Source organism: Anomalospiza imberbis, chromosome 14, assembly GCF_031753505.1.
Source record: "Anomalospiza imberbis isolate Cuckoo-Finch-1a 21T00152 chromosome 14, ASM3175350v1, whole genome shotgun sequence".
Lineage (NCBI taxonomy): Eukaryota > Metazoa > Chordata > Aves > Passeriformes > Viduidae > Anomalospiza > Anomalospiza imberbis.
Window position 1 is genome coordinate 16271615 of NC_089694.1, and position 26388 is coordinate 16298002.

A 26388-nucleotide genomic window follows, 5' to 3' on the forward strand; every position below is an offset into this window, starting at 1 on the left:
CGGCCCCGCGCCCCTCGCGCGGCCTGAGGGCTGGGCCGGGGCCGGGGGCCCGGGGCTGCCGCGGTGCCGCCGCCCCGCCGGTAAGTGCTGGGCACGGGCCGGGCGCGGGGCCGCCGCTCCCCGCGCCGCCCCGCCGCCTCCCCGCGGCCGGGCCCGACCCCCCCCCCCCCCCGATCCCTCCCCCGCCCCTCGCATTTTCCCGGATCCTCCCGAAAGTTTGGGAGCGCGGCGGGGGGAGCGGGGCGGGCCGGCCTGGGGGAGCGGCCCCGTGTGGGGCTGGGCGGGCCGGGGGTCCCCGAGGGTCCCCTCTGCGGGTGAAACGCCGCGTTTCATTGTTACGGTGCTGCTTGTTGTTGCTTTTAAACCTTATTTTTCATGTTCTGTTGGTCGTGGCTCTTTGCCCTCGGTGCCCTTTATTTCCCTTTCTTTCATTTTTATTTATTTCGTTTCTCATCCTTCTCCAGCCTCCCCTCCGCAGCAGTGCCGCGGTGCTGACGTGGAGCTGGAGAGGAATGAATCCCAAAAGGAATTTTTGTAACGCTGGCTCTGTCTCATGCCCTTCCCCGGCTGTTTTCCAGCAGCCCCAGTCCAGGTGCAGGTTTGGGGTCATTCCACCCCCATTTTCCAGCAGCCCCGCACGTGTCCAGGTGCGGGCGTTTCTCCCAGGCCCCTCTCTCCAGAGGCTTTGGAGACTCCTGGGACTCGTGGTGGGCTCTGGCAGAGCTGGAAAAGCCCAGTTTGCCGCTGGAGAGGTGGCCGTGCCAGCCGGCTACGCCCCAGCTGCTGCTTCACCAGTGGGACAGGTGAACGTGAGGAGTTATCAGCAATCCCAGAATTCCAGAATCATGGAACGGAACGGGTTGGGAGGGACCTTAAAGGCCATCCAGTCCCAGCCGTTCTGAGGGCAGCGATGCCAGATTAATATAGAGGCAAAGCAACCCAGACCTGAGGAATAAAAATAAACCTGGAATTGCAGGTTTGCTGTGGGGCTGCAGGAGCAGAGAGCATCGTTTGGATGTATTTTTAATTTGGGATCTCTGGTTAAACACCTCGGGAAGGTTTCCTTGGCCTCCTGTCAGTCAGAGCTCAGCCTGGGGCATTAAAGCTTGGGAGCACATTAGGATTTTATTGCATTTAATTTCTCCACCCTCACCTCTGCAAAAGAAACATGATTATAATTGTTTTATTTCTGCTGTTCCTGACAGCAATCCAGGGTCAAATTTCAAGCCTACCTCTCTGCTTCTGGGATAATCTGATCAGGGGGTTCACAGTGGGTGTTTTTAAGGCGATTCTCTCTGGCTGGATAGATTATTTTAAAAACAACTGAAATCTTCTATTGAAAAAAGCCAGGGTAGTAACCAAAGTGGTTTTTCCCCGGACACGTGCGTGGGGGGGCTGTGTCCTGGTTTGGCCTCCCTCAGGATGCTCTTTGGAGCCTGGCATGAGGCCTGGGAGAGAGCTGGGAGGAGGCTTGGGAGGTGCTAGCTCTCCCTTTAAGGTAGCCAAACCTGATCACCCTGGAGATGAAAAATCTGGGAAGCTTTAGGGCTTGGAGCGAGCAGGTGCAGGGGTCAGACCTGCCTGTCCCCAGGCATTCTAGCCAAGGGAGATGTGTGATTTTCCTGCTCTGGCGAACTGCTACATTTAAACGACATTCTGGTGCCTGGATTTTGGAAGTGGAGGAAGAGCTTGGAGGCTCCTCCAGCTGGTGAGAGAGCCCCGAGACTCCGGTGCCTTCAGCTCTGCCCCTTCCGCTGCCGTGTCCTCACCTGTGTCCTCTCCCTGTGCCTCAGGTCGGCGGTGATGTGTTCATCCCTGCGCCCGGAGCGCCGTGCTCCCAAAGCCTTGGGAGCCGCTTCCAGCTAGATCCAAGCCCGCCCGCTGCCATGGAAACGGGCAGCCCGGAGGAGCGGGACGGAGGGGACCAGCGGCGGCAGGAGGGCGGGGACGCCCCTCCCGACAGCGCCAGCGGCTCCGTGGTAGCAGCGGAGCCGCAGCAGCCGCCCCCCGGCAAGCTGAGGAAAACGGCCTTCAAGCTGTTCGGGGGCAAGCGCAGCATCTGCACCCTGCCCAGCTTCTTCGGCGGCCGCGGCAAGAAGGGGCTCAGCAAGTGCAAGACCCACGACGGGCTGAGCAGCGCTGCCTGTGACAAGGGTGGCGGGACACGGCCGGACAGCCCCTCGGAGGGCAGCAGGGATGGGCAGCCCGGCCCCCTGCCCGGCTCCCGCAGCGCCCAGCTGGCCGTGGACACCGGCGCCAGGGGGGATTTGGGCCAGCAGGATGGCTCTCCCCCCGGGAGTATTGAGGGCTGTGACAAAAAGCCCAGTGGGGAGAAATCCTCTTTCCCCAGACCCAAAAAAGGACTGAAAGGGTTTTTTAACAGCATCCGGCGCCACCGGAAGAGCAAGGCTACCGAGAGTGAGAAGGCAGAGCTCCCTGAGTGGAACGGGGACACGGAGGAGGCTGGCAATGCTCCTGGAACGGGAGTGGAGAGCCGAGGGGCTGTGGAGGGCAGGGGAGCAGGGCCGGTCCCTGAGACCACGGCTGGCCCAGGGGACTCAGGGGGTGACTCCAGCTGTGGGGAGGCCACCGAGCCCACGGGCCCCACAGCGGATGGAGGCACCTCAGAGGGTGACACGATAGCTGCGCCAGGGAATGGGGATGTTCCAGATACAAAATCAGAGGCTGAGGCTGCTGCCTGCGCTGAGTTTGACCGTGAGAGTTTGCTGCTGGCCTTCCACCCTGACTTCATGGACAACGAACCTCCCTGCCTGCACTCTGGGGACCTGCTGAGCCTCATGCTGGGGGACGTCACCTCCCTGAAGAGCTTTGACTCCCTGACGGGGTGCGGGGATGACATCGCTGAGCCCGATATCGCCGAGAGCAGCATCTCGGTGGAGCGCAGCCGTGATGCCGCCAAACGCAGCTCTTGCCTCGTCACCTACCAGGGTGGCGGCGAGGAGATGGCCATCCCTGAGGAGGCTGAGGAGTACCTGCACCAGGTGTGGGACAGCGGCGTGCCGGGGGACAGGAGCTACGGGGCCCAGGTGTCCAGCAGCAGCCTGGAGACGCACGCCTCTCACGAGGCTGACGCCCACCCCTACATGGGGGATGCCATGGATGGTGTTGACCTCCTGACTCCCCAGAGTGACCAGCAGGAGTCTGCCCCAAACAGTGACGAGGGGTATTATGACTCCACCACGCCAGGGCCGGAGGATGAGGCTGGAGAGGAGCTCAAGAAGGACCGACTGCCCCGGGACAGCTACAGCGGCGATGCACTTTACGAGTTTGACACCCTGATGAGCCCCTCTCACGGGGAGGAATCCCTGTTCGAGGGCAAAGTCCCATGCCAGGGCATCTTCAGCTACTTCATGGACTTCTGCCTCCCTGCGGAGAAGAACCTGATCCAGCAGATGATGGATCAGAAAAGAGGGCTGATGGAAACTGAAGAAGAGGGGCTTGCAGCCATTCAGAAAGAGCTGCTGTATTGGGAGCTGCAGAGGGAGCCGGTCCTGAAATGCCTGGATGTTTCCAGCAAGAAGTGTCCCCGGGAAAAGCAGTGCATTGAATGTAAAAGCAGAGCAGCCAGCTCCATTGGCAAGAGTCAGAGTGGCCTTGGGAGTGAGCAGGTGGCCTCGCATACCCCAAGCCGGGCTGTCAACGGTGGGGTTGCAGTGGCTAGGGCTGAAAATCCAGAGTGGAGGGATTTTCCAGGGACTGTGTGTCTGGAAAACTGTTACAACAGCCAAAAAGCCCCCGGAAATTGCCTTATTCAGCTCACAAAGAACAACCTGGGGTTTGATGCAGACCTGGACTGTGGGATGTTCGGGGACTCCATCCACGGCAGTGTGGCCCCAGCCAAGGCAGGGATGTTCCCTGGGTTCAGGCTGCCGGAGCAGGAGCACGGCGGCGGAGCAGAGCCCACCCCTGGCGAGCCCCAGGTGGGCAGTGAGCCTGAGCATGCCGTGAGCTTCTCACAGGCTCTGGTGGAGTTCGCCAGCAGCGGGACCCTCTTCTCCAGCCTCTCTGAGAGCCTGGGGAGCTCGGCCTCCAGCTCCTCCTTCACCCAGAACCTCCCTGCCCTCCCTACCATGGTCACCTTCGATGTGGTGGACGTGGAGCAGGACGGGGAAGGGGAGTGTGAGCAGCACCCAGAGCTGACCGCAGGCGAGGACATCGCCGAGGCCTTTGATGATGGCTATGGACAGAAAGAGTCATTGGCTGAATGTGACGAGAGAATGTCCCTGGGCTTCTCCCCGGGCTCCTTCCAGAGCTGCAACTGGGGGGTGGCCAGCCTGCCCCGCCACCTGCGCCTGCACGGGCTGAGCCCCTCCATGCCCGCGCCGCTCTCTGTGGACCGGAGGAGCCGCTCGCTGGACACGGAGAGCCTGGAGTTTGAGCTGGCCGAGCCACAGGGGTCCCGCAGCGGCCCCCAGCCCTGCCGGCTCTGGGCCAGGCATGAAACTGGCAGGAAGGACTCTGCCGGAGCCAGGAGGAGCAGGAGCAAGGAGGAGGGTGAGCTGGTGGCTCCCGAGGGTGGCTTGAGCTGGCCGGGCCTGCGGCACCTCCAGCACGGCACTGACACGGCTCCCGCAGGGATGGAGCTCTGGGACTTCGCTCCGGCTGGTGCTGTGGAGAGTGTTTGGGAGCCGTCGGAGCCACAAGACACCGTGTCCCCTTTCCTGCCTCTCTCCCGGGGTGGCATCAGGGAGGCTCCGGAGAGGCGGCCCCAAGAGCCAGAGCTGAGCAGGCACCCGCTCCGGCCCTCCAACCTCCCCCTGCAGCCCGAGGCGAGGCGGGCCCGGGAGGCGGCTGGGTCCTTCCGGTTCCACGGGGACGTCCCCAAGCTGTCCCGCTTGTTACCCCTGGGAGAAGCGGAGCTGCCCCCGAGCTTTGGCTTTGCCTGCTCCCCGGAGCACCGTGCCAGGGGCAAACCTGTGGGCATTGCCCAGGGCGTGCCACAGCATCCCGGGAACAGCAGCGGGGATGCTGAGAGCCCGGAGTGCTGCACTGAGCCCCTCAAAGGCAGGGCCGCCCTGGGGCACGGCAGCTGCCGTGGCACCGTGTGCAATGTCACTGATGCTGAGTAGCTGCAGGAATGTCACCGTGTCACCGAGGCTGAGCATCTGCAAGAATGTCACTGTCACCAAGCCAAAATGCTGCAGGAATGTCACCATGTCACCATACTGAGGCTGCTCTGGGCAGGGGTGAAAGGGGAGCAAAGAGAGGGAGAAAACCTGGAGCAGTTTGGGGAGGACTTGAGTTTGAGCTGGGCTGATGCTCCTCTCCTGCAGCCATCCATGGCCTTGCCCCTGTGGATGCTCTGGAGGTAGCTTGGAGCTGCCTCTAGGATTCCTTCATCACCACTGAGGCACTTTGTGGTTTTCCAGCCCTCTCCAACACCAAGTGCAGCAGCAGCCCCTGGCAGAAGCTGGGGATGGACCCGTTGCTGGTGTGGCAGGTTGGGGTTTGTGCAGGGCTGAGGGAACGGGCGTGGGCAGACCTTTGAGGGAAACGGGGCTGTTTTCCTCTTCTGGGTGAAAGGTTTTGGTTCAGACTCATTTTGAATGTCTTCCAGCCCGGGCTCAGTGTGGGGAGCTGGGAGGAAGGTTGCCGCTTGTTCCACAGCAAGGACAGGGCAGCTGGAAAGGGGAACTTTGCAGCAACATTTTTATTTATTGGATTTGTCCTCACCCCAAAGGGAAGCAGGAGCTTTTGTGTGTGTGCCGATAATGTTCTCCAGGTCTAGTTTTAGTTTGCTCAGAAACATGTGCTGTCCATGGTGTCCCTTCGAAGAACAAAGTGTTGGTCCCTTCTTTGTTGTGGTCTGTCTTCACGGTGCAGAATTCCTGGTGGAAACCTTTCCCATGCTTTGTCCTGGGCTCCTGGCCTCTCCAGGGCCATGGGGACAGGGATGAGGCCTTTGAAATAAGCTAAATTTGCATCATGCCTGTAGCTGTGAAGTGGCAGATGATGTTACTTTCTCAAAAGGAAGCTTTGTGGCTTTTTAATTTAATTTTATTATTTTACGGTTGTTTTCTTTTAATTTCTTTTTATTATTTTACGGTTGTTTTTGTGTTCCCCAAGGAACACAAAATTTGGGATGGACTGCAGCTACATTGGGCTTCACTCCTCCTGTCTGGAGGGAACAAAAAACCTGGAAGCTGCTGGAGGTTTGGAATTTTTTTTTGCCTCTTTGGAGGAATGTGGAGGAGAGACACAGGCTGAGGGGACAGACTCCATCCTGTGAGCTCTGTGACATCTGTTCCAGGCTCCTGGTCCCCTCTGTGATCCCAAACCTCCTCAGCTCTGATCCAAACCCCCAGTCCATGACACAAAGCCGCTTCCCTGTCCTGTCCAAGCTCGTGTTCTGATTTAATTCCATTACCAGTGATTTTTTGTTTCCCCCCAGCTCATTGCCCTTCCTCTATTTTTCTTTGCAGCAGAGTTTGTAGCATTAAAAAAAAAAAATTAGCCCAAAGTGGAAATACTGGAGTTTTACCACATTTGTGGAGGGATGGCTCTGCTTGGGCCAGACTCGATTTTCCTGCTGAGTCCTGCCCTGCTGGGTCACTCTTCTGCTCCACATGCATGTGGCTCCATCAGCTGCTCCCTGCCATCCTTGGATTTCCAGGCACAAGGAGCTGGTTTGGGTTTGATGGGCTTTTTTCCCCCCACTAAGCAAAATGAGGTCTTGATATTCCTTTTGAGAAAAGATTCCTCTGCCCTGTCCTTGGATGTCTGGGAAGGAGCAGGGAAAGGCAGGCCCTGGCTCGGTTCAGTCTCTGTGTGTGATGTGATTTTCCTGCCGAGGCAGAGCAGATCTATCTGTGCATCCACAGGCTCAAACCTGAATTTTTCCATATTTTCCTGCCAGCCTGCTGCAGGGAGTTCCACAGGAACCTGCTGTGCCATGGTTCTTTTCCCTCATTCCTCTGGGGAGGATTTCCTGGGACACACCTGGCTATTGGTGCCACTGCCACACCCGGAGAGGAGAATGTGGTGAGCCAGGGGAAGGTGCCCTTGCTGGGAGGTTGTCTCCCCTCGTTAGCACAGCTGCTAATGAACATTGGATATCCCTCCCTGGAGCAAGGACAGGACCAGCTCTGTGCCCATCTCACCGCACTCCCAGCACACAAACCACGGGCACACCCTGCTGGGGACACCACAGGGACATTGTCACCCCCTCATGCCCCTGGCTGGGTTTAATCCCTGTTTTATTTCCTTTCAGCGTCTCACCAAAGGCATCTCGGGGGTTCCAGGCTCTGGAGCTTTGTTCAGCCAAAGTCCTGCTGAGGGCTGGGAACGTCTCGGTGCTAAATGAATGTTCCAAGGTGTCCATAGGATCCTGGGGTTGGGTGTAGGTACGAGGTGGGGAGGTTCAGTGGGAGCAATACAGCCAAGGCTTGGTAATCTGACTTTATACCAAAGGTTTCTCCTCTTAATTCGATGGGAATTCAATGAGGCAAATATCTCTGGAATTCAAAAGGGTTTTCCTAATGCAGTTTAGTCACTAATTTGCTGGATTATTGGCAGATTCTGCCCCATTAACCCAAAGAAATTGGAATTTCTAGTGCAGTAATTCAGCTTGTAAATGATCACTGCAGTAGGGATTGGATTTCGCTGCCTGCTGAGCCACTCTTCCCAAAAAACCCCACTTGGGATCCATGGGAACAAACCTGGGCTGGAGCTGGGTCAGTCCAACACTGCCTTACCCGAGGAGCTCACATTTGGGGGTAGTCACTAAGGCTTCTTATGCAAAAGGGCTTCCCAACCAGAAATCAGTTGGAAAAGCCAGGAACAGCAGAATGTCATACTAGGATATTTAGGGAAAAACTTGAGGAATGTGCCTGTTCCTTGCAGGGAAGTGAGGGACTGGGCTGTGAAGCTATGATGGAACCACTGCCGTTGGGGTCAGCCTGCCAAGAGGTTCTGTGTTCCATTCTGGGGACTTGAGGGTTTTCTTTCGTTTGTTTGGTTTTATACACATAAGAAAACAGTCGATTTTCTCTATTTTTGTATAGTTTTGCATTTTATAATCATTGGGAGATTTTACAAACTGTTCTTTTACTTGTGTGTCTTGTCTTTCCAAGTGGTGTGGTTTACTTTTCCCCTGGATAAAAGGCCATTCCTGCTGCTGCCATGCCCGGATCCCACCCTGCTCCCTGGGAATGTGCTGGGGCCTCTGCCCAGCCCCTCACAACCACACTTTGCACACACTTGACATGTCCTTAACCCTCCTCTGTCACACTCAGCTGTCCCTTGTTTGCTTTTCAGTGTTTTTAATCTGAATTTGTGGATTTTGGTGATTTCTCCCTCCAAGTGTTGTAAAAAGCCCACAGGATTCAGCTGAGGCTTTTCCCGCTGTCTGCTGTTGTTATTTTATCTAAAATTGGGGCTTTTCTTCAATCCCTGTGCAGGAGATGCTGTTGGATGGTGCATGGAAATGCTCTTGGACAGGTTTCCTCTCCCCTTGGTGCTCCCTGGTCAGGCTGGGAGCTGGGATTTCGCCCTGGTGCCTGAGGATTTCTCCTTAAATAATCCTGGGATTAGCAGGGCTCCCCACCTTCTCCTCCTCCTCCCTCCTCCAGGGAGCTCCAGCCCTGTGCTCTGCATCACTGAAACAACTCCCAGGAATGACACTGCCTTGAACTTTGGGATCAGAGAGGAGAGCTTCTGGAATGCTAAAATCCAGCCCAAAGCAGATTTCCCCCCTTTTTTCCTTCAGCAGAAGTGGCAATTGTCACTGATTTGGCTCTGCAGAGATTTTTTTTTTTGACTTCTAATTAATAACTTGTCACCTAATGGTGCTTTTAAAAGTTTTTCTGGATTGGGTTTGCCCCATTCCCCATAGGAATGGACGGGAAGGTTTCTCATTGAACAATCCTAGGGCACTCAGACCCATCTTCCACATTCCCTCTGCCCTGGAATTCTGGGCTCCCTCCTCTCCAGCTGGGGCCTCCTGCTCTTCTCACCCACATTGAGTCACCCCAAAGCTCCATTTGGGTGAAGTGAGAAATTCAAATCCCAGAAAGCCTCTCAGTTGTAAGGAAATAATGACTTAGCCCTTGTCCTCGGCTGCCCCATCCTGCTGCCAGGCTGGCAGCTCCTCCCAGGTGACCAACCTGGCTGAGTTTGGGGTATTTTTGTTTCCTTCCTGGTCTCATTGCTACTAGTCCTTTCAAGTTTTTAATGTATTGATTGTGTTTTAAATTGAATGTTCCTTTCACTGAATTCTAATGAATAAACTGCAGATTTTTAGAGAACATTGGATGTCACTGGTGGTTTGGTGTTTTTGTGCTTATTTTATCCTTGATTTAATTTTTTTCTTTCCCTTCCTCTTCGTCTCTGGGTTATTTGCCAGTGAGGTGGAATTTTCCATGGGAAAGGCAACAGAGACCCTTTGGAACAGGGTAAGACCTCTCAAATTCTCATTAAATGAACCCTGGAAATTATCCATCCTTTAAGGCTCCAAGGCAGATTTTCCCTCTTCTTTGGGCTCCAGCAGTGATGGGGAGCAGAGATTCCCTGGCTCTGAGGTGACCCCACCTGTCTGGGACGTCCTGGGATGGCAGAGAAGGGCTGGCAGGGATGGTTTTATCTTTGATCCTGCTGTATGCGTTCCTCAAGTGCCTCCCAGGATTTCCAAACGCATTGGGAGACTCGGAAGAGCCTTGCCCTCCCCAGGCAGAAATTGAATTGTGAGAAGCTGTAATTTTCTGGAGAGCCTGATGAGCTGCGCCCTTAATGAGCCCTGGGGAGGCTCTGTCCTTCCCCTCCATCCACTGGAGATCCCCGGCCACCCATCAGGCTGGAGGGGCGGGCAAAGCTCTGCGCTGAGGCCTGCGAGCCTCTCCTCCCCCTCGTGCCAAACCTCCTTCCACTTTTCCAAACCCTCTCTGGAAATGCTGAGCTTCCATCAGAGCTCCCTCTCTGCTCCCTGGCCCTTCCCCAGGGTTGCACCATGGAGAGTTTTCCCCTTCCCAGCCTGGATCCATTCCTGCTTCATTTTAGAATCAAACAGGATCTACCCTGGCCACGGGTTCTGCTCCTGGGCCAGCAGATGTGGCTGAGCAGCTGCTGGAAGAGCCTCCGTGTGCCTTCAGATACTCTTCAGGCACCTGAGGAGCTTTTCCAACATCCTAGTGCAAATCTCCTCCCCCTGTGACCCCACAGAGAGGGCTCAGGGCTGCCCCAACCCAGCTCTCCCCTGGAGCAGCAGTTGCTTCTTAGTATTTTTTAGTATTTATTGATTAATGTATAATAAATACATAAAATCTAGAATTACATATTTTTATTTTTATATGCTTTTAAATATATATGCTTTAGAAGATTTTAATATTTATTTATACATAATAAATATGTATTTATATAAAATTATATATAGCTACATATATTTATATTTATTTATATACATACATGTTTTAAAATATTTAAATATATATGCTTTTAAACATTTTTTAGTGTTTTTTCACTATATTGTTTTCTGCTGCATTTCAGCTGGGAATAACCTCCCTCATCCCACTGGAAAAGCCTCCAGCAGCTCCCAAAGCTCTGGTGCAGAGGGTGTGGCTTCTCCTTTGGGGTTAAATAAGGTTGGTGTGTCCCAGGAGCAGCTTTGACTGTGACACTCGTGTTTGTCACAGCTCTGGTGGCTTTTACCCCAAACAGGAGCTGGGGGAGGGGGCTTGGGGCAGCTCCATCCCTGCTCTGTCCCCAAGAACCCTCCCACGGGAGCCTCCCGAGTGTGGGGACAGCGAGGGACAAAGGCAGCAGCTGGGGCCACCTCTGACAGAGAACAGAGGGACCAGCACGGGGCAGAGGCCACCAGCCCAGTGCTCCTGTGGGGATGGGGCTCCTGAAAACCCCTGACTGAATTCAGGGAGGGAGAAAGCTGCCCAGGCAGGGCAAGGGCAGAGGGCAGGAGCTGATGGATGAGCTCTGCTGATTTTCCTTCATTTTAAGCGTGGGAAGAGTCTGGAAGGCAATCAGCTGGGAAAATGACACGTGGGGCTGGGTCAGCACTGCCAAGGCTGGAAAACTCTGCCAGAGGAGCCAAAAAAACTGTGGAAAGGCTAGGCAGGGGTGAGTGTGCTGTGCCTGGGGCTTCCTGGGTCATGAGCTCAAAATTCAGGCTTCAAACTCCCCCTCTGGAGCTGTGATCCCACCAGCCTCCCTACAGCCTGCTGGGCCCTTATCCCAGGCACCCTCTCTGCATCCCAAATGCTTCCTGGCTTCAAGAACATTCCCCAAAGCCCCGGGGTTGCCTTTCCACATCCCACTTTGAGGTCTGAGCCCGCAGAAGCTGCAAGAGCATTTTTTCCGAGGTGCTGGCAAAGCTGGGATTCCCTGGCAGGGGCTGGGGTTATCCAGGGGATCCTGGCTCATGCCTGGGGGTGTTTAATGCCCTGTTTTCTGTGGTGCCAGAGGAATATCCCCCTTGGCTGCACCCCCAGCTCTGGCAGGGAGGGATGCAGGGGATACAGGAGATGGATTTCACCTCGTCCCTGGGTTTTTTTCTCCTTCCGCCACCACCTTCCCACTGCGGCAAGTGGCAGTGGAGCGTTGATGATGATGAGGACAGCGGGATCAGCTCTTGGGATGGCCCATCCCACTGGGAACGCTTCAAACCCTCAGCTCTAATTGCCTCCTTGTAAACACAAATTGACTCGTTTGCTGCAAACAAATTCCTGCAGACAAAAAACCTCCCTGGAAGTTGCTTGTCATCACAGGAATGTATCTCACTCTTTGAAGTGTATCTTTTTTTCCCCCTTTTTTTCTCCAAAGTGATTTGAAAAGCACCGACACAACAACTTTGCTCTGTGAGGGAACACGAGGGGTTTGTGGTGCTGCCAGGGTCCTCAGGCTCCTGTGCCCAGAGGCTGCAGGGAACGGCTCTGCCATGGCCTGGTGACCTTTGTGTCACCTGTCACCTCTGGGGCAACTGGTTTAGTTCCTTCCGTATTTCCATGGATCGAGTGGAGCTTGTTCATCCCATCCTATCCTGCGGGGTCTGTTCTTGTCGGGCCTCACTCCCTGATTGGGGTGGCCCGGAAAGGTGGAAAAGTCTCTCCTCCAACCCGAGCTTCCAAAGAAAGACTCAGTAGTCTTCAGTCGTCCAGTCTCAAGGTAGTTTATTGTATGTTATCTAAAAGATTTCTCCCTGAGCTGCTGCGGTCCGTTCAGCAGTCAGGAGAGGGCACACTCCGACGCCCAGGGGGCTGGTGCGCTCTTTTATATTATATATTACATATTAGATGTTTACAGTTTTCCCCCAGTGCCCATCACCTATATTGAACAGTAACTTTCTACTCTAAACCAGTCTGTGAGTGCCAACATCACCAAGAACATGGAGCTTAGGAAGGAGAAGGAAAGAGGACAGGGCACACCCAAGTCCCTCCATCTTAGAACTTCTGACCCCCATGTACAAAACTCAGGCCCCTCTGTACAAGGCCTAAAACCCCCCTGTACAGCACTCAAAAACTCTTCCTTTCACTTTGTGACTACTTCTACTACAATATCTAAACTTTTGTGATTTCTTGTTCTTCCTGCAAGGCTGGTAAATTGTTCCATGGATCAGGTTCAAAGCCACAGGGGTCTGTGGCTGCATTCCAGGGTCTCAAATGCTTCTGACCTGGGCCCGGAACATCCGAGAGTGTCCAAGGGACATTCTGGGTTCCGACACTATCCCATCCCATCCCGTCCCGTCCCATCCCGTCCCGTCCCATCCCATCCCATCCCGTCCCGTCCCGTCCCGTCCCATCCCGTCCCATCCCACCCCATCCCATCCCATCCCATCCCATCCCATCCCATCCCATCCCATCCCATCCCATCCCATCCCATCCCATCCCATCCCATCCCATCCCATCCCATCCCATCCCCACCTGATTTTATGGGGTCAGCTCCCAGCTGGTGGCTCCCACCAGGTCAGCACAGCCAGGGAGAGCCCTGGGACACCTGTCTGGGATACCTGTCCTGGGGACACAGCAGTGCCCCCACCTCACCGTTTTTGGGGGTTCCTGGGGGTTCCCCAGCTCAGCCCCAAGTTCCAACCCCCCAGGGCAGGCACCAGCCCCGGGTGCCACATCCCCACAGTCGCTCCATGCTGGAGGATTATTTCTAATCCCTCTATTTTTAGAACAATGCTGAAATCTGTTTAATGCTGGAGGGATTTGGAAAAGAAAAAGACAAACAACAAAGAAAGAAGAGTAATTTTCTTTCTGATGCAGGAGCTGTCAGTGAAGGGTTTTTTTGGGTTTTTCATTTTGCTTTTTGGAAGGGTCTCTTTGTTGAGTCGTGTTTGCCTGTTGGAAGGGAGGAGTGAAGGAGGAATTGAGACGTAAGGAAAAGCTCTGGAGGCTTGTCCTGGCTGTTCTGGGCATGGAAAATTTCACAGTAGCAGGAGCTGCAGGACCAGGCCATCCTGCTCCCCAAAATCTGGAGCTGGCCAGGCTTTCCCCAGGCAGGGGGGTCCCCCGGGTGGGGCAGACACAGCTCAGAGCAGTCCACGCATGGAAAGGAGCAGGAGACGACCTGGGAGAGCTCAGCTTTTGGGAATATCCTTTGGCAACACCGAGGGGAGGGGCTGCAGGCGCTGGGACCGTCCCCTGCCCACCCTGAAGGGCCTTGGTAACCCAGTGCCAGCTCTGGGCAGGGATTGCAGCCGTCTGCGGGGAATTTGGGGCAGTTTTGGTGCTGGGCTGACCTCTAAGGGACAGCTCCGATATTGCAGCTCATGGAATCCCGGAATCTCCGAAGGGCTTGCATTAGGAAAACCTTAAAGCCCATCCAAGGCAGGGACACCTTCCCCTGTCCCAGGCTGCTCCAAGCCCCAGTGTCCAGCCTGGCCTTGGGCACTGCCAGGGATCCAGGGGCAGCCCCAGCTGCTCTGGGCACCCTGTGCCAGGGCCTGCCCACCCTCCCAGGGAACAATTCCCAATTCCCAAAATCCCATCTAAATCTCTCCTCTTTTAGTTAAAACTGTTCCCCTTTGTTCTATTATTATGTCCAGTGCTGACCTGGGTCTCTCCAAAGTTCCCCTGAGGCAGCCTGGGGCCCTGGAGCACTTTTTGGGGACATGACAGGGGAAACATGGAGATGAGCCAGAGCTTCAGATTCCCTCAGAACCCTGAGCCTTCAGCATCAACAGCTCCGAGTCACAACCCAGTGTGAGGGGTCTGTGACACCCTGGGGACAGATTGGGAGGACAGGAGCTGCCAGGGCGCAGGGATGGATGGGATATTGGGATATTGGGAAGGAATTATTCCCTGGAAGGGTGGGCAGGCCCTGGCACAGGGTGCCCAGAGCAGCTGGGGCTGCCCCTGGACCCTGGCAGTGCCCAAGGCCAGGCTGGACACTGGGGCTTGGAGCAGCCTGGGACAGTGGAAAGTGTCCCTGCCATGGCAGGAGTGGCACTGGATGGGCTTTGAGGTCCTCCCAACCCAAATCAGCCATTCTGTGACCCTGGAGGGGTTCGGTGGCTTTGGTGCCACCTGGATTGGCACCTGGGTGTGAGGGGACTGCAGGTGCTGGGAGCTGTGGGGGTTTGTGGGGTCTCACACCGTGAGGGGACCCTGGGTGCCAAATCTTTGTGACTCCACAGGGACTGGGACCCAGGCAGGCACAGCCACCACTGCAGCGTGCCCAGGCTCCAGTGGCACCCCTGAGCCCAGCGTGCTGTGCCCCAGGGATGGGCATTTTGGGTCACTGCCTTTGGGAGAGAGCTGCAAAGCTGTGCTGTGTTACAGCCCCTCACACCCACAGCACACCCACACTGCTGCCCCTGTCCCACAGCACAGCTGCCTTTATTCTCTTTGGGATGGTTTCATTTTTTTGTGTTTTTCTCTCCTCTGGAGTCTGCTGAAGGTTGGGTTCTGTTGCAGAGCTGGTGGCAGCTCCCGCTGGGATGGGGGAATGTCATCCCACCCCAAACCCCATCGTGGGCACCACAGGCCCCACTGAACCCCACTCCCCTCCTCCCAGTCCCACCAGTCCAGAACTGGGAGTGTGTGGAAACAGCCCAACGTCCAGGCAGGAAAGTTTGGATTCCCTGGCTGCCCCGGGACATCCCGGAGTGGGAGCAGGACAGGAGCTGCCGTCTGCCAGGCACCAGCTTCTCGTGTGTTTCCTCCCTTTCCGTGCTGCCAGTAAAAGAGAAAATCCTGTTTTCCAAAGGAGGGCGGGCTGGGACACGGAGTGCCTGGGGCAGGGCGGGCTCGGCACGGATGGGAGGGAACTCCGAAGGGCTGGAAAATCAGAACGAAGATTTGATATCCGAGCACTGCCCGTGGTTAATGAGGGATGCTTCCAAGCAGAAACTTCCCAAAAAAAAAAAAAAAAAAAAAACCCACCCCGATAAATGAGGGGCTGAGTTCCTCAAGAAAGTGCTGGAGGAGACCATGGAGCCCCTCTGGAGCCAGGCTGGGAGAGCTGGGGGTGCTCATCTGGAGAGGAGAAGGCTCCAGGGAGAGCTCAGAGCCCCTGCCAGGGCCTGAGGGGCTCCAGGAGAGCTGGAGAGGGATTTAGGGTTTTAAGCACGGGTTCCAGAGCAGGAAGCAGTGATGGAAATCTCCCTGGGCTCTGCAGGGCTGGGAAAGTCGCTGGTGTGAAGGTCAGCGTTGTCTGGATGGGACCTGGAGCCTCCGTGGGAGCCCTGGGAGTGATTTATAGGAAGCATCTCCGAGATGAAGGAATGCCAAAGGCAAAGAGGACTCAAATCTGATTAAAAAGTGATCAAGGCTGAGTCTGAAAAACAGGAGTAGAGGAAAGAATTCCTACAGGATAAACAGAAGGATTTCCCTGCAGGGTCAGCCTGGGGAAAGGGCTCGAGCCCCTCTAAGGGCTGCTGAGAGCCACAATGACCCCAACAGCGGCCAAGCTCTCCCTGAGTCCCAGCTTCCATCAATTCATCCTTTTTTTGGTCATGGCATCTCTCTCTTCCTCCTTCCCCACAGGATGCCTTTGGAGCCAGCAGCCCTGGGGGCACGGCCAGCCCTGAGCAGCCTCACCTGGGACCACACCCATGGAGCCAGGAGCACATTTCAGCCCAGCCCGGCTCTCCCTGGGCACCAGAGTCCCGTGGATGATTGATTCCCAGCCCGGTGTGAAGCTGCCTCATCCTCACTGGCGTGCCCTGCTTGGCCTGGGCCACCTTCCTTGTCTTGCTCAGGTACTGTGGGGCCAGTGCTGGGGGTGTCACCCCTGCTGCCTCCAGTGTCCCCAAAAGCCCCTGAGGGCTGTCCTGGGGCCAGGCCAGGCTGGAGCAGGGATGTCACAAGGGCAGGAGGGTGCCAGGGATACCCCAACCCTTCCCAGAGGCCCCTGAGCCTGGCTCCTTCCTCTTCTCCCCGCTTTGGGAAAGCACAGGAAGTATTTCTGGGCACTACCTGGCATCTCCCAAAGGTGGGCAGTGATTTTCCACCTCCCTTTCCCTGCTCCCTCTGCTCCCTGTGGGATTTCTCATTCAGTCACTTTTTACAAGTTTGGCTCCGCTCTGATTTTTTGTTTTTCACTTGGGAATACCCCAGCCACCACAGAGGGGCTTTGGAACCTGCTCCTTCTGGAGCTGTGCTGGGAGCCTCTCCAGTCCCGCTGGGAGCTGGGCCTGCCTCCCTGCTGGGACCAACCCCACTGGGACCAATCCCACTGGGACCAACCCCACCTGGGTGTCCATGCTGAGGGCTCGGTGCTGGGAAGAACTGGTGTTTCCTCCCACAAACCCAGGTGAGACTGGGCACAACTCCTGTGGCAGCTCCCACACGTGTTTCCAGCACTCTGAGAACCTTCCTCCTCCTCCTCCTCCCCCTCCTCCTCCGGTCACTGCTGTGGGACAGTGACGTGTGAGGCTGTTCTAGCTTTGATCTGGAGGTTTGATCTGAGCTGTTTGATCTGATTCCTCCCCCCACACTCTGCTGCAGCTTTCCCTGTGCTTTTGTGCACCCAGGGAAGTTATTCCATGTGCACATGAACAGCCTGCCAAGGATGTGCTGTTATCTCCCATCTCCTTTTTGGATAAACTATTTGTTTATGATAATAAGGTGCCTCTTGGTGTGAAACCAGGGGGAAAAAGTAAAATCTGGACGTGAGCCAGGCCCAGGGAGGGAGGAGTGCTGCTTTCTGTTGTTGTGTCTTCCAAAACAGCCCCAAGAGCCAGTCTAGAACAGAAAACTCCCCGGCGTGTGCCTTTAGATTTTCATCAAGGTGACACTTGGAGCTGGGAAGTGCCTATGTTTGAGTGCCTGGAGCAAAGCTGGGGTTTGCTGCTCCTATTCCACATCCCAAATGTGTCTCCTGCCCTCGTGGGGTGCTGGTTTTGCTGGGTATCTCCCTGCTCTGGTGGCTTGGGGAGGATGGCACAGCTCGGCTTCTCTGGGCTGCCACCTGCCCCAGCTCCGAGGCCCCTCTGGAGATGGAGTTGTTGCACTTTGCTGAGCTCCGTGTGAGAAAACCCGCCAGTTTTGACCCAAAGCAGCATCAGCTCAGGTGTTTCTGAAGGCTGGAGCAAACTGCAGCTCTTCAGGGCCCTTCCCTGGCTGGAGCAAGGATGGATTTGGGATCAGGGCACGGTGCTCTGGCTGTTTTACTGGCACATCTCACCCCTATGCAGCGCCCATTTCCCTCTTGTTGAATCCTCTTATACCCCTGGCTACCCTGGGAATCTTTTTTGCTTTCACACAGCATCCTCAGCTCCTTGTTTTGGGAGTTCTGAGGCTCGTGAGACACCGGTGCCCTGGGGGAAAGGGAGTCAATGAGAGCTGGGACCCAGGGAGAGGTTCATTTCCATTCCTCTGCTTTTCCATTCAACAAAAACGCCCTACCATTTTCTGGCATCTGGGAGAAAGGCTGGCACCTGGGTCTAGGGGGACACGGAGCTCTGTGGAGCAGGGGAGCTGCAGGGGCCACAGAACAGAGGCTGTGACCAGGAATTTTTGGGACTGGGCTGATTTATGGACATGACACCACAACAAGGAATTGTGAAGCCGAGGTTGCCAAGGGTGTTATTTGTGCCTCGGGGTGTGTCAGCCACCACAGCTCCATACTGGAGGGGCTGGATCTCCCCCCTGGCTGGGGTGAGAGGGACCTGGGGGGGTGGGGATGGTTCCTGTGAGGAACACTGAGGGAGCTGGGGGTGCTCAGCCTGGAGAAAAGGAGACTCAGGGTGACCTCATCACTCTCCACAGCTCCTGAAAGGTGGCTGTGCTCAGGTGGGGTTGGGCTCTTCCTCCAGGCAGCACTGACAGAACCAGAGCACACAGCCTCAAGCTGTGCCAAGGGAGATAAAGGTTGGACATTAGGAAAAGGTTTTTACAGAAAGGGAGATAAGTTCTGGAATAGCTGCCCAGGGATGGTGCAGTCCCCATCCCTGGATGTGTTTAACAAAGCCTGGATGTGGCACTGGGTGCCAGGGCTCAGTTGAGCTGTTGGGGCTGGGTTGGACTGGAAGATCTTGAAGGTCTCTTCCAACCCAGTGATTCTGTGAATTCTGGGGATGGGATGGGGACGGGACGGGACGGGACGGGACGGGACGGGACGGGATGGGACGGGATGGGATGACCATCCTGCTGGACGAGGGAGCTCCATCCATCACCTGCAGCCACCCCGGATGCTCCTGGGGCAGCTTAGCAGCTCCCTTCCTCCACAAGGATTTCCTGGGGATTGTGGCTCCATCTCCCCATTCCAGAAGGAGCTGCCAGGACTCCAGGAAACCCTCCCAAGGTCTGGCTGGGAGTGGTCATGCTGCCGCTGTGCTGTTTGAGAGTTTGCTCAGGGGAGAGCCAGGGCTGGAAGCTGCGGGGCAGGAACCTCCCCAAACACGAGGTACAGGATTTGCAGAGGGTATTTGGCAGCTGAGGGTGCTTTCCAAGGTGGGTGGGAGACTCCCCATTGCTCTGAAGGCTTTTATTTGAAATTAGGTGTTTTCTGCATTGTGGGTTTTACCTCCAGCAGCACCTCCAGGGCAGCAGTAGGTGAAACTCCGTGGTTTCAGAGCAGGCTGAATAAATAAAATTATTTCTTTCATGCTGCAATATTTTTCAGGGTACTGGGACCGTCCGTTCTCCCCTCTTTTCCCTGCTGGAGCTGCACCACTGCAGAGCCCACGGAGGAGACGGATCCTTGGGGGATATTTCTGGGGGATCCAGAGATGAAAGGGCTCTTCGCCAGCATTCCACCATTCCACTGTGTTTGCCACCTGTCTGCAGCTTCCCCGGAGCTGGCCGTGCCCTTGTCCCGCGCCCCCGGTGTGCCCGTGGCCGGGCAGGAGCTGTCCCGGGGTGTCCCGGTGGCTCTGCCCGGATCCCGGCGCTGCTCCAGAGGCAGAGCGTGAGTCAGGCTGCAGAAATCTGCCCGGGGCTGCTCCCGGCTCCTGCCTTTGGAGACCGTGCCCATCTGCAGCGAGCACGCTGCGACTGGTTCGGGCAGAGCCGCTCAACTGGGGGAATGGTTTGGCACCCCCGGCACGGGGAGCGGGGCTGGGGAGAGCCCTGGGGGCTCCTGCTCGGGCTGCCCCCGCTGCTTCCAGCTCTAATCCCAGCCCGGCTAACGGGGGTGGTCCCACAAACGCCATCCCCTGTGCCTGGAGGCTCTTGGATGAGCTGTGGCAGGAGGGTGTCCCTGGAGAAACGTGTCCTCACAGGGAGGGCAGCAAAGGATGGACACCGAGGTGGGGAAATGGGGCTTTGGGTCCCCTCGTGTCGCTGAGGGGTGACTTTGGCTGCCCCCTCTATGCTCCTTCTGCCCTGCTAGCTCCCAGCACCATTTGCTTTGCCAAGACAGGAGATCACAGCTTCCTGCTCCCCAGAAACGAGTGAGATTGCAGGAGACTGATGTTAAAAATGCCGTTCCCAGAACCCCGGGCTGGGGAAGCAGGGAGAACGTGGGTGCTGCCCTGATCTTCCCTCGATGCTGTTCTCCTGAGAGGAGTTTACAGGGCAGCTGCAGAGATGTAGTTTAGAGAGTGGGTCCCACCAGGAGCAGCCCCTCCTGGGCACGGAGGGGTGTCAGGGCAGGCACTGGGCTCCGGGAGCCCCAGCCATGGCTCTCATCCACCCTGTGCTATTAATAACTCCCTGTGAGGCTGCCAGGCCGGAGGAAACGGAGGAAATGAAGTTAATACATGGAAATGTTTCCTTGTTTTCCCACTTGCTGCTCGGGGCCGGCCTGTTGCTCCCTGTCACTGCCGTCCAGCCTGGCTTGTGCCTGGGCTCAGGGGCTGGGTGGTGCTTCTGAAAGAACCCAGCTGGGGAAGAAGTGTTGAGGAATGGGGATTCTGCGGATACAGGAGGGAAAAGGAGTGTTAGGTGTGTCAGAGCTGCTTAGAACCAGGGAGAAGGCTGTTCCTTGGGGTGAAGAGGGAAAAAGGTGCCTTTCCTGGGGGATTTGGGGACAGTCCTGTGCGGGATGTGGAGCCTGGAGAAGGAGGCCGGGGCGATGCTCCGTGACTCAGCCCCGCCGCCCTTCCCACGCCGGCAAGTCCCTTCCTGCAGCCACCGGCACGGGCTGGGCCCTGCTCTGCCCAGGCTAAACCCCCTCAGCCGCCTTCCCAGCTCTCGGGTTATTCCTGCCCTTCCGCAGGTGCATGCTGTCCCGGGGGATGCCGCTGTCCCCGGGGATGGTGTCCCGGGGGATGCCGCTGTCCCCGGGGGGATGCCGCTGTCCCCGGGGGATGCCGCTGTCCCCGGGGATGGTGTCCCGGGGGATGCCGCTGTCCCCGGGGATGGTGTCCCGGGGGATGCCGCTGTCCCGGGGGATGGGGTCCCGAGGGGATGCCGCTATCCCGAGGATGGTTTCCTGGGGAATGCCGCTGTCCCGGGGGATGCTGCTGTCGCCCCGGCTCTGACCCCAGGCACACCTCGAGGCTTCACCTCGGCAAGGAGCAGCTTCTCCCGCAGATCCCAAAGCCTGTGGCAGGGCAGAGCACGGCTCGGCCTCTCCTCGGCACGGGGCGGATTTGGGGGATGTGCTAACTCCTGCCGCTGTTGTTCGCTCCTCTGCCGGTTGGTTTCTCGCTAAGACAAGATCCTCCGCAGCGCGTTCCTGGGAGGAGCAGAGCCGAAGGATGGAGCTGGAGCCAAGGACACGCTCTGGGATGGAAGGAGACTCCTGCAGTGGGTGCACTACACGAAGAAACCTCCACAGATGGAGCAGCACATCAGTCCTGCAAAGCCGGGCAAGAGAAACCGGGACACCAAGAAACACATCCTGCAAACTCTCTGCTGAGTTATGGATACCCAGCCAGGAATCGCAGCAGGAAGGATCTCCTGGAGGCAGAGCAGCTCCAGGGAAGTGCCCCACGCTCAGCTCTCACCTCGGGGGGCTGACCCTTTCCTTCAGGTTTTCCTCCCTGAGTTGATTGCCTGCCGTGGTTTGCCACCGCCGGGATCTGGCGGTGTGGGTGATGCTGAGGCAGCTCCTGTTGGTCCAGGAATATACTCCCAGGCTCCTTCCCCTCCCTAAAAATTACCCTTGCAGAGAAGGAATAAGCAAAGCCCAGGGCAAGGACAGGAGTCACGCGTGGATTAACACGGGGTGGGTGCAGGGTGCAGGAGCACAATGAGCCCTCATTACAGCACCCATTAATGAGCGGCTTTGGTAATGAGCTGAGCTTTTCTCTGCCCCGTCCTGCGGCCACTAAAACGTTAAAAGGAGGGAAAACCAGTCTCTATCTCCTGCTGTGGGTGGGCCTGCCTTGCCTTATCTTATCTTTGGGTAACCAAACCCTGGGTGATGGGTGCCAATGCCAGGGTGAGGGCACCCATTCCCTGCCCGGGCTGGGGGCACCTCCCCCTGCACCCCCTCCCAGTGGTGCTGGAGCCAAAGGGCTGAGCTTTATTTAAAACGTGGACTAAATCTGCTGCTGGGCCCTGGGATGTGTGTGCAGCCCACTGTCCCTGACCTGGCATCACACCGGTGGTGCCTAAAGCTGTCCCCATCCGTGCCCCGAGCTTGTCAGGGCCACCACACCCGGCCCACGGGCCACTTGATGAATTAATTGGAGGCTCTGAAAGTGGCTATTGGGCTAAGACACGCGGTGCCTGCCTCCTTTGAGCCCACACACTGGGAGCACCTGAATTTAAGCCTCCCCTGCCCAGTTACAGGCGTTTGTCCATCCTGAGAGCCAGGGCGAGCACCAGAAACACAGCGAGGTGGGAAACTGCCTGGTTTTAGGAGGCCGTGCTTGGGTTTGACTCCCAGGGTTGGGGTGGGGAGTGTTTCTCCTGTGGCGTGGTGGGGGCTGGAGGGAGTTCCCGGGATTCCCTGCCTAGATCAGGGCATGGCACCAACTGCTAGCCAACTGCTAGCCAGGCAAAGCTCAGCCTGTGCCCACCTGGGAGCTCTGATTTGATGCCCAGCTGTGGTGGGAGGGTGCTGGGTCCTGCCTCAGCTCAAAAGGTTTGAACTGAATGTAACAGAAAATGAAAGGAGACAAGAAACTGCTGGGACCTAATAAAGGTGAAAGCTTAGGAATATATTGGGAGTATGGAAGTGCTGAGCCCTTCTGGGCAGGGAAAGGAGCCTGCAGCACCTGGTCTGAATTAAAAATGAGGATTGAGGAGTCTGTGAGCTTGTGTTGTCATGGATTTCAGGGCACCCATCACAGTGAGAGCGAGTTGAGAGTGGCAGGGACTGCAGGTTATGGGATGGGGTGACACTGTGGGTCCCTGCCCTGGGTACCTACCAGGAGAAGCTTATCAGGACCCATTTTTATCAGCCTGGGTGTTTTGTGAGCCACTCCTGACCTGACCCAGCTGTGAATCTGAACCCCTGCAGAAGCCTGAGTTCTCCTGGCCAAGGCAGCTGCAGTTCAGTAGGGCTGAGCTCCTCACAGGCACCCCAGCAGGGAGTGGTGGGGGTGTCTTAATCACATTTAATCGCATTTTCTGACTCCTCCATCACTGCAGAAACGTTGTTTGGGTTTCCAAGAGGCTGCTAATTCCTTATCACTTTTGTGTTTTTCGCACTTCAGAGATATTTCAGGAGCCGCGTTTGGCTGGCTCTGCGGGGGTTACGTCCTTGGATGGCTCTGGATGCAAAAGGTCAGCTGGGGGAGAGGTGAGGAGGGAGGAAGGGACGGCGGCTGGGGAGGCCACCCCAAGGGCTGTGGCCCTGTCTGCTGGGTTATGTTTAAAATTTCAGGGTTGATACATGATCAAAGGGTTTAGGGGGAAAAAAGGGCTGGGGGTTGTGAGGTGTTACCTTCATCCATTTGGACACGTCAGTGTTGCTGCCCCTGGATTTTGTGCTATTTGTGTTTTTTCTTTTCTTTTAAATGCATCCAAAGGTTTTCTTCAAGCCCAGCTTAGGCAGCTGTGTGACCCCCTCGGATTCTCACCTTTCCTGGAAAAGGGAGGGAGCTTTTAGCTGCTTCCCCTGAGGAGGAAAACAGGAGATGACACCAATTAATGTTCCCAGTGGGAATATTAAACATAATTTGGAGGAGAGCCCCATTTCCCCAGTCCCAGGTGTCTGAGCCCCAGGACAGCAGCTCTGTGGGTGCTTCCCGTGGTGCCAGGTGTTTATGGGATGGGGAGGGGGCTGGATGTGACCCCTGTGTGGCACCAGCAGGGCTGAGCTGTCCTTGGGAGACAGCTCAGCCTCAAACGCTGCTCCATCAGGTGTTGGTTCCTGGGAGGAACTGGGATGGAATTTTGCCTCTCAGATTAACTCCTCATCAATGGGCCAATGGCACAGAAAGTTAAGGAGTTTCTTGCTGCTCCTGGTGAATTCCAGGTATTTTCTTTGGCTTTGGTGCATCATGGAAACCATCAGAAAAGCAGGTGGAAAACTCTGCGCTTGTGCTGCTCCAAAGAGTGATTGATATGATGCTCCCAATTATACTTAATTGTGGTTTTCCTATTAACAACAGCCTCGTTCTGTGGCACACAGCTGCCTCTCCATGGGAAACACTGTTAACATAACTTAAAACACCAATTACAAGCAGCAATTAAATCCACTAAGCCTTGTCCAAATAATTATTTCATTTCCTTGTAATATTTTTAATGTTCTAAAGGCAGTTTCTTCAAAGCAATTCTTTTATTTGTGTGATCTCCTATTTATCCATGTGGGAACATGGGTGGAGAGCAGGCCTGGGTTTGTAGGGATTTATGGAGAGGGAGATGTATGGTCAGGGTGGGAAAGCTCTGCCTTGTCGTTTTAAGCTTTCAGTGTTCAAAAAATGTGTGGATGTGGCATTTGGGGACATGGGTGAGTGGTGGCCTTGACAGTGCCGGGGGAATGTTGCATTCAATGGTCTGAGAGGGCTTTTCCAGCCTTCGTGATTCTTGGTTCTGTGGGGAACGGGCTGGTAACGTTCTCCAGGTGTTTCTGGTTTCAAGGGGTGGTTTGAAGCACCTGGTCAGGCCCAAACGAGCTGGATTTGCCCAGGTGGGTTTGTGGCTGTGTAGAAAATCTCCTCTCCCAGCAGGGGAAAGAAGGCATCTTCCTCCCCGAGACAGGGAACAAGAGAAGCTTGAAAGCAGTTAACGTAAAAGATAATGGAATTAAAACAACTCTAGCTGGGAATCAGAACCCCGGATAAAATCGAGGTAAATTTAATTCCCGACATGTGGGCTGCTCAGTAGTGATGGAAGAGCCGGCGTTGGGTGTTGTGAGTGTGCCCGAGGCAAGGCAAGGTGTCCTCTGGTCACTGTGGAAGGGATCTTGGGGCTGATGTGGTTGCAGCCCCCGGCAGGGGCTGGAGCGGCCGGGCAGCTTTTGGGGGGCCGAGCGCGGGGCGCGCAGAGCCCGGCCTGCGGCTCAGCCTGCGGGGCCGGGGGTGCCGGGGGTGCGTGGGACGGGCCGGGGCCGCGGCCGCGCTTCCTCCGATTGTTCTTCTGGCCGGAGCGGGGCGGGGACACGGCGGGGACACAGCGGGGACAGCGACCCCCGAGTGCTGCGTGCGGGCATCGCCCCCAGCCCCGAGCAGCTCCCGGGACAGCGCGGCCGGGCCGGGGCGGCGCCGGGCGGGCGGGGGGGCCGGGCCCGGCGGGCGGGGGCACGGCGATCCCGCGGCGATCCCGCGGCGGTCCCGCGGCTCGCAGCGCGGCCGGCACCGCACGGAGCGGCCGCTTCGCCTCGCGTCGCTCGCCGTCGGTGCCGTGTGCGCGCAGCGGCGGCGGCGCCGGGCGGGCCCCGACGGGACGGGGCTGCGGGGGATGCGCGGAGCAGCACGGGCCGCGCCGGGCCCCGGCGGCCGCCCCCCGAACCCCGCTGCCCGCGGGCGGGCGCCGGGGACGGCCCGAGCCCGGCTCGGGGGGGGCCGCGCCGCCGCCCCCTGAGCGCTCCGCCGGCCCTGCCGGGGCTCCCGGGCCGGGGCCGGCGGGGAGCGCCCGGCGCAGCCGGGAGGGCGGCGGGAGCGGCTCCCGGAGCGGGGCTGCTTTCTGCTTCTGCTTTTCAGCTCGAGTCCCTCTCAGGAGCTCGCACCTTCAGGCGCTTTTTAAATTTTTATTTTGTTGTTCTTTTTGGTATTTTAAAACTTTTTTTTTTATTTTTTAAGATTTTTTTTTTTTTTTTTTTTTTTAACATTTCAACTTTCTGACGCCAGCGTAGAGTTTTGCCCTGATCGCCGGGACGGCGTGAGCGTGCGGCGCCGAGGCCATGCGGTGAGCGAGGTAAGAGCGGGGCTGGCACCGGGACCCCCGACCCCCGTCCCGGCTTGGGGCCGGGGCTGCCCCCGGAGCCGCGGCTTCAGTGGGAGTCAAGTGTCGCATCACTCCTCTTTGTGCTCTCACCCCATAAACCCGTGTCACCCCCGCGCAGGTACCTGCCGCACAAACCCTCCTGTCCGTGTCCCAGAATGGTCACAAAGCCGCGAAGTTCGGATTAGTTTCGCCGAACCTCCCTTTTTTATATAACATCACGTGGGAATCTTTTCTTTGTTGGGCTTTTTCGGCTGTGCTGGAGCTGCTGAGGAAGCACCAGCTCGAAGCTGAGCGGGGCAGTTCCTGCCGCGGGCCCGGGACTGGGTTTATTTTCCGCCGCGTGTGTCACAATTGAGAGGTTTGAGCGTGGTTTGCACCCGTGTGAGCTCCCGAGGAACTGGGTCACTGCTCGCCCAGGGTGATTCAAGGCGCGTTTGAGTCCAGGGGAGCATTTCTGTGGGTTTTGGTGGGAGTTCCGTGCCTGGGAGCGTTACTACTGGTTTGAGTGGTCTTGGGGAAGCTGACGGACAGAAAGTCTCACTCGGGTGTTCACAGAGCCTGGCTGGAGGGTTCCTGTTCCCACCTCCACCTTGGTGGGTTGGTTTTACACCTGAACGTTTACGAGGTGGGAGATTTCAAAACGCGGGGATTAATGGCTGATATCACCTCCCTGCTCCTCCCTCGGGTTTTGTTATAAAACAAGGCACGACTCCTTCCCCGAGTGACGCCAGATCCCGGCACCAGCCCCGTG

General features: G+C 56.7%; 1 protein-coding gene and 1 long non-coding RNA gene across 2 annotated transcripts in view; one reads left to right on the forward strand and one right to left on the reverse strand.

The window, feature by feature from the left end:
• On the forward strand, positions 1-9266 carry AMER1 (APC membrane recruitment protein 1). The gene is made up of 2 exons (XM_068205115.1): positions 1-80; positions 1794-9266. Exon 2 carries the CDS (start codon positions 1887-1889, stop codon positions 5088-5090), a length of 3204 nt encoding a protein of 1067 aa, XP_068061216.1. The 5' UTR covers positions 1-80; positions 1794-1886; the 3' UTR covers positions 5091-9266.
• Positions 7386-26388, reverse strand: part of LOC137482655 (uncharacterized) — a 74976-nt gene continuing 55973 nt past the window's right edge. Inside the window, exon 2 of the long non-coding RNA XR_011004176.1 lies at positions 7386-8131. This is a non-coding gene — a long non-coding RNA (uncharacterized lncRNA). The remainder of the gene's footprint in view (positions 8132-26388) is intronic.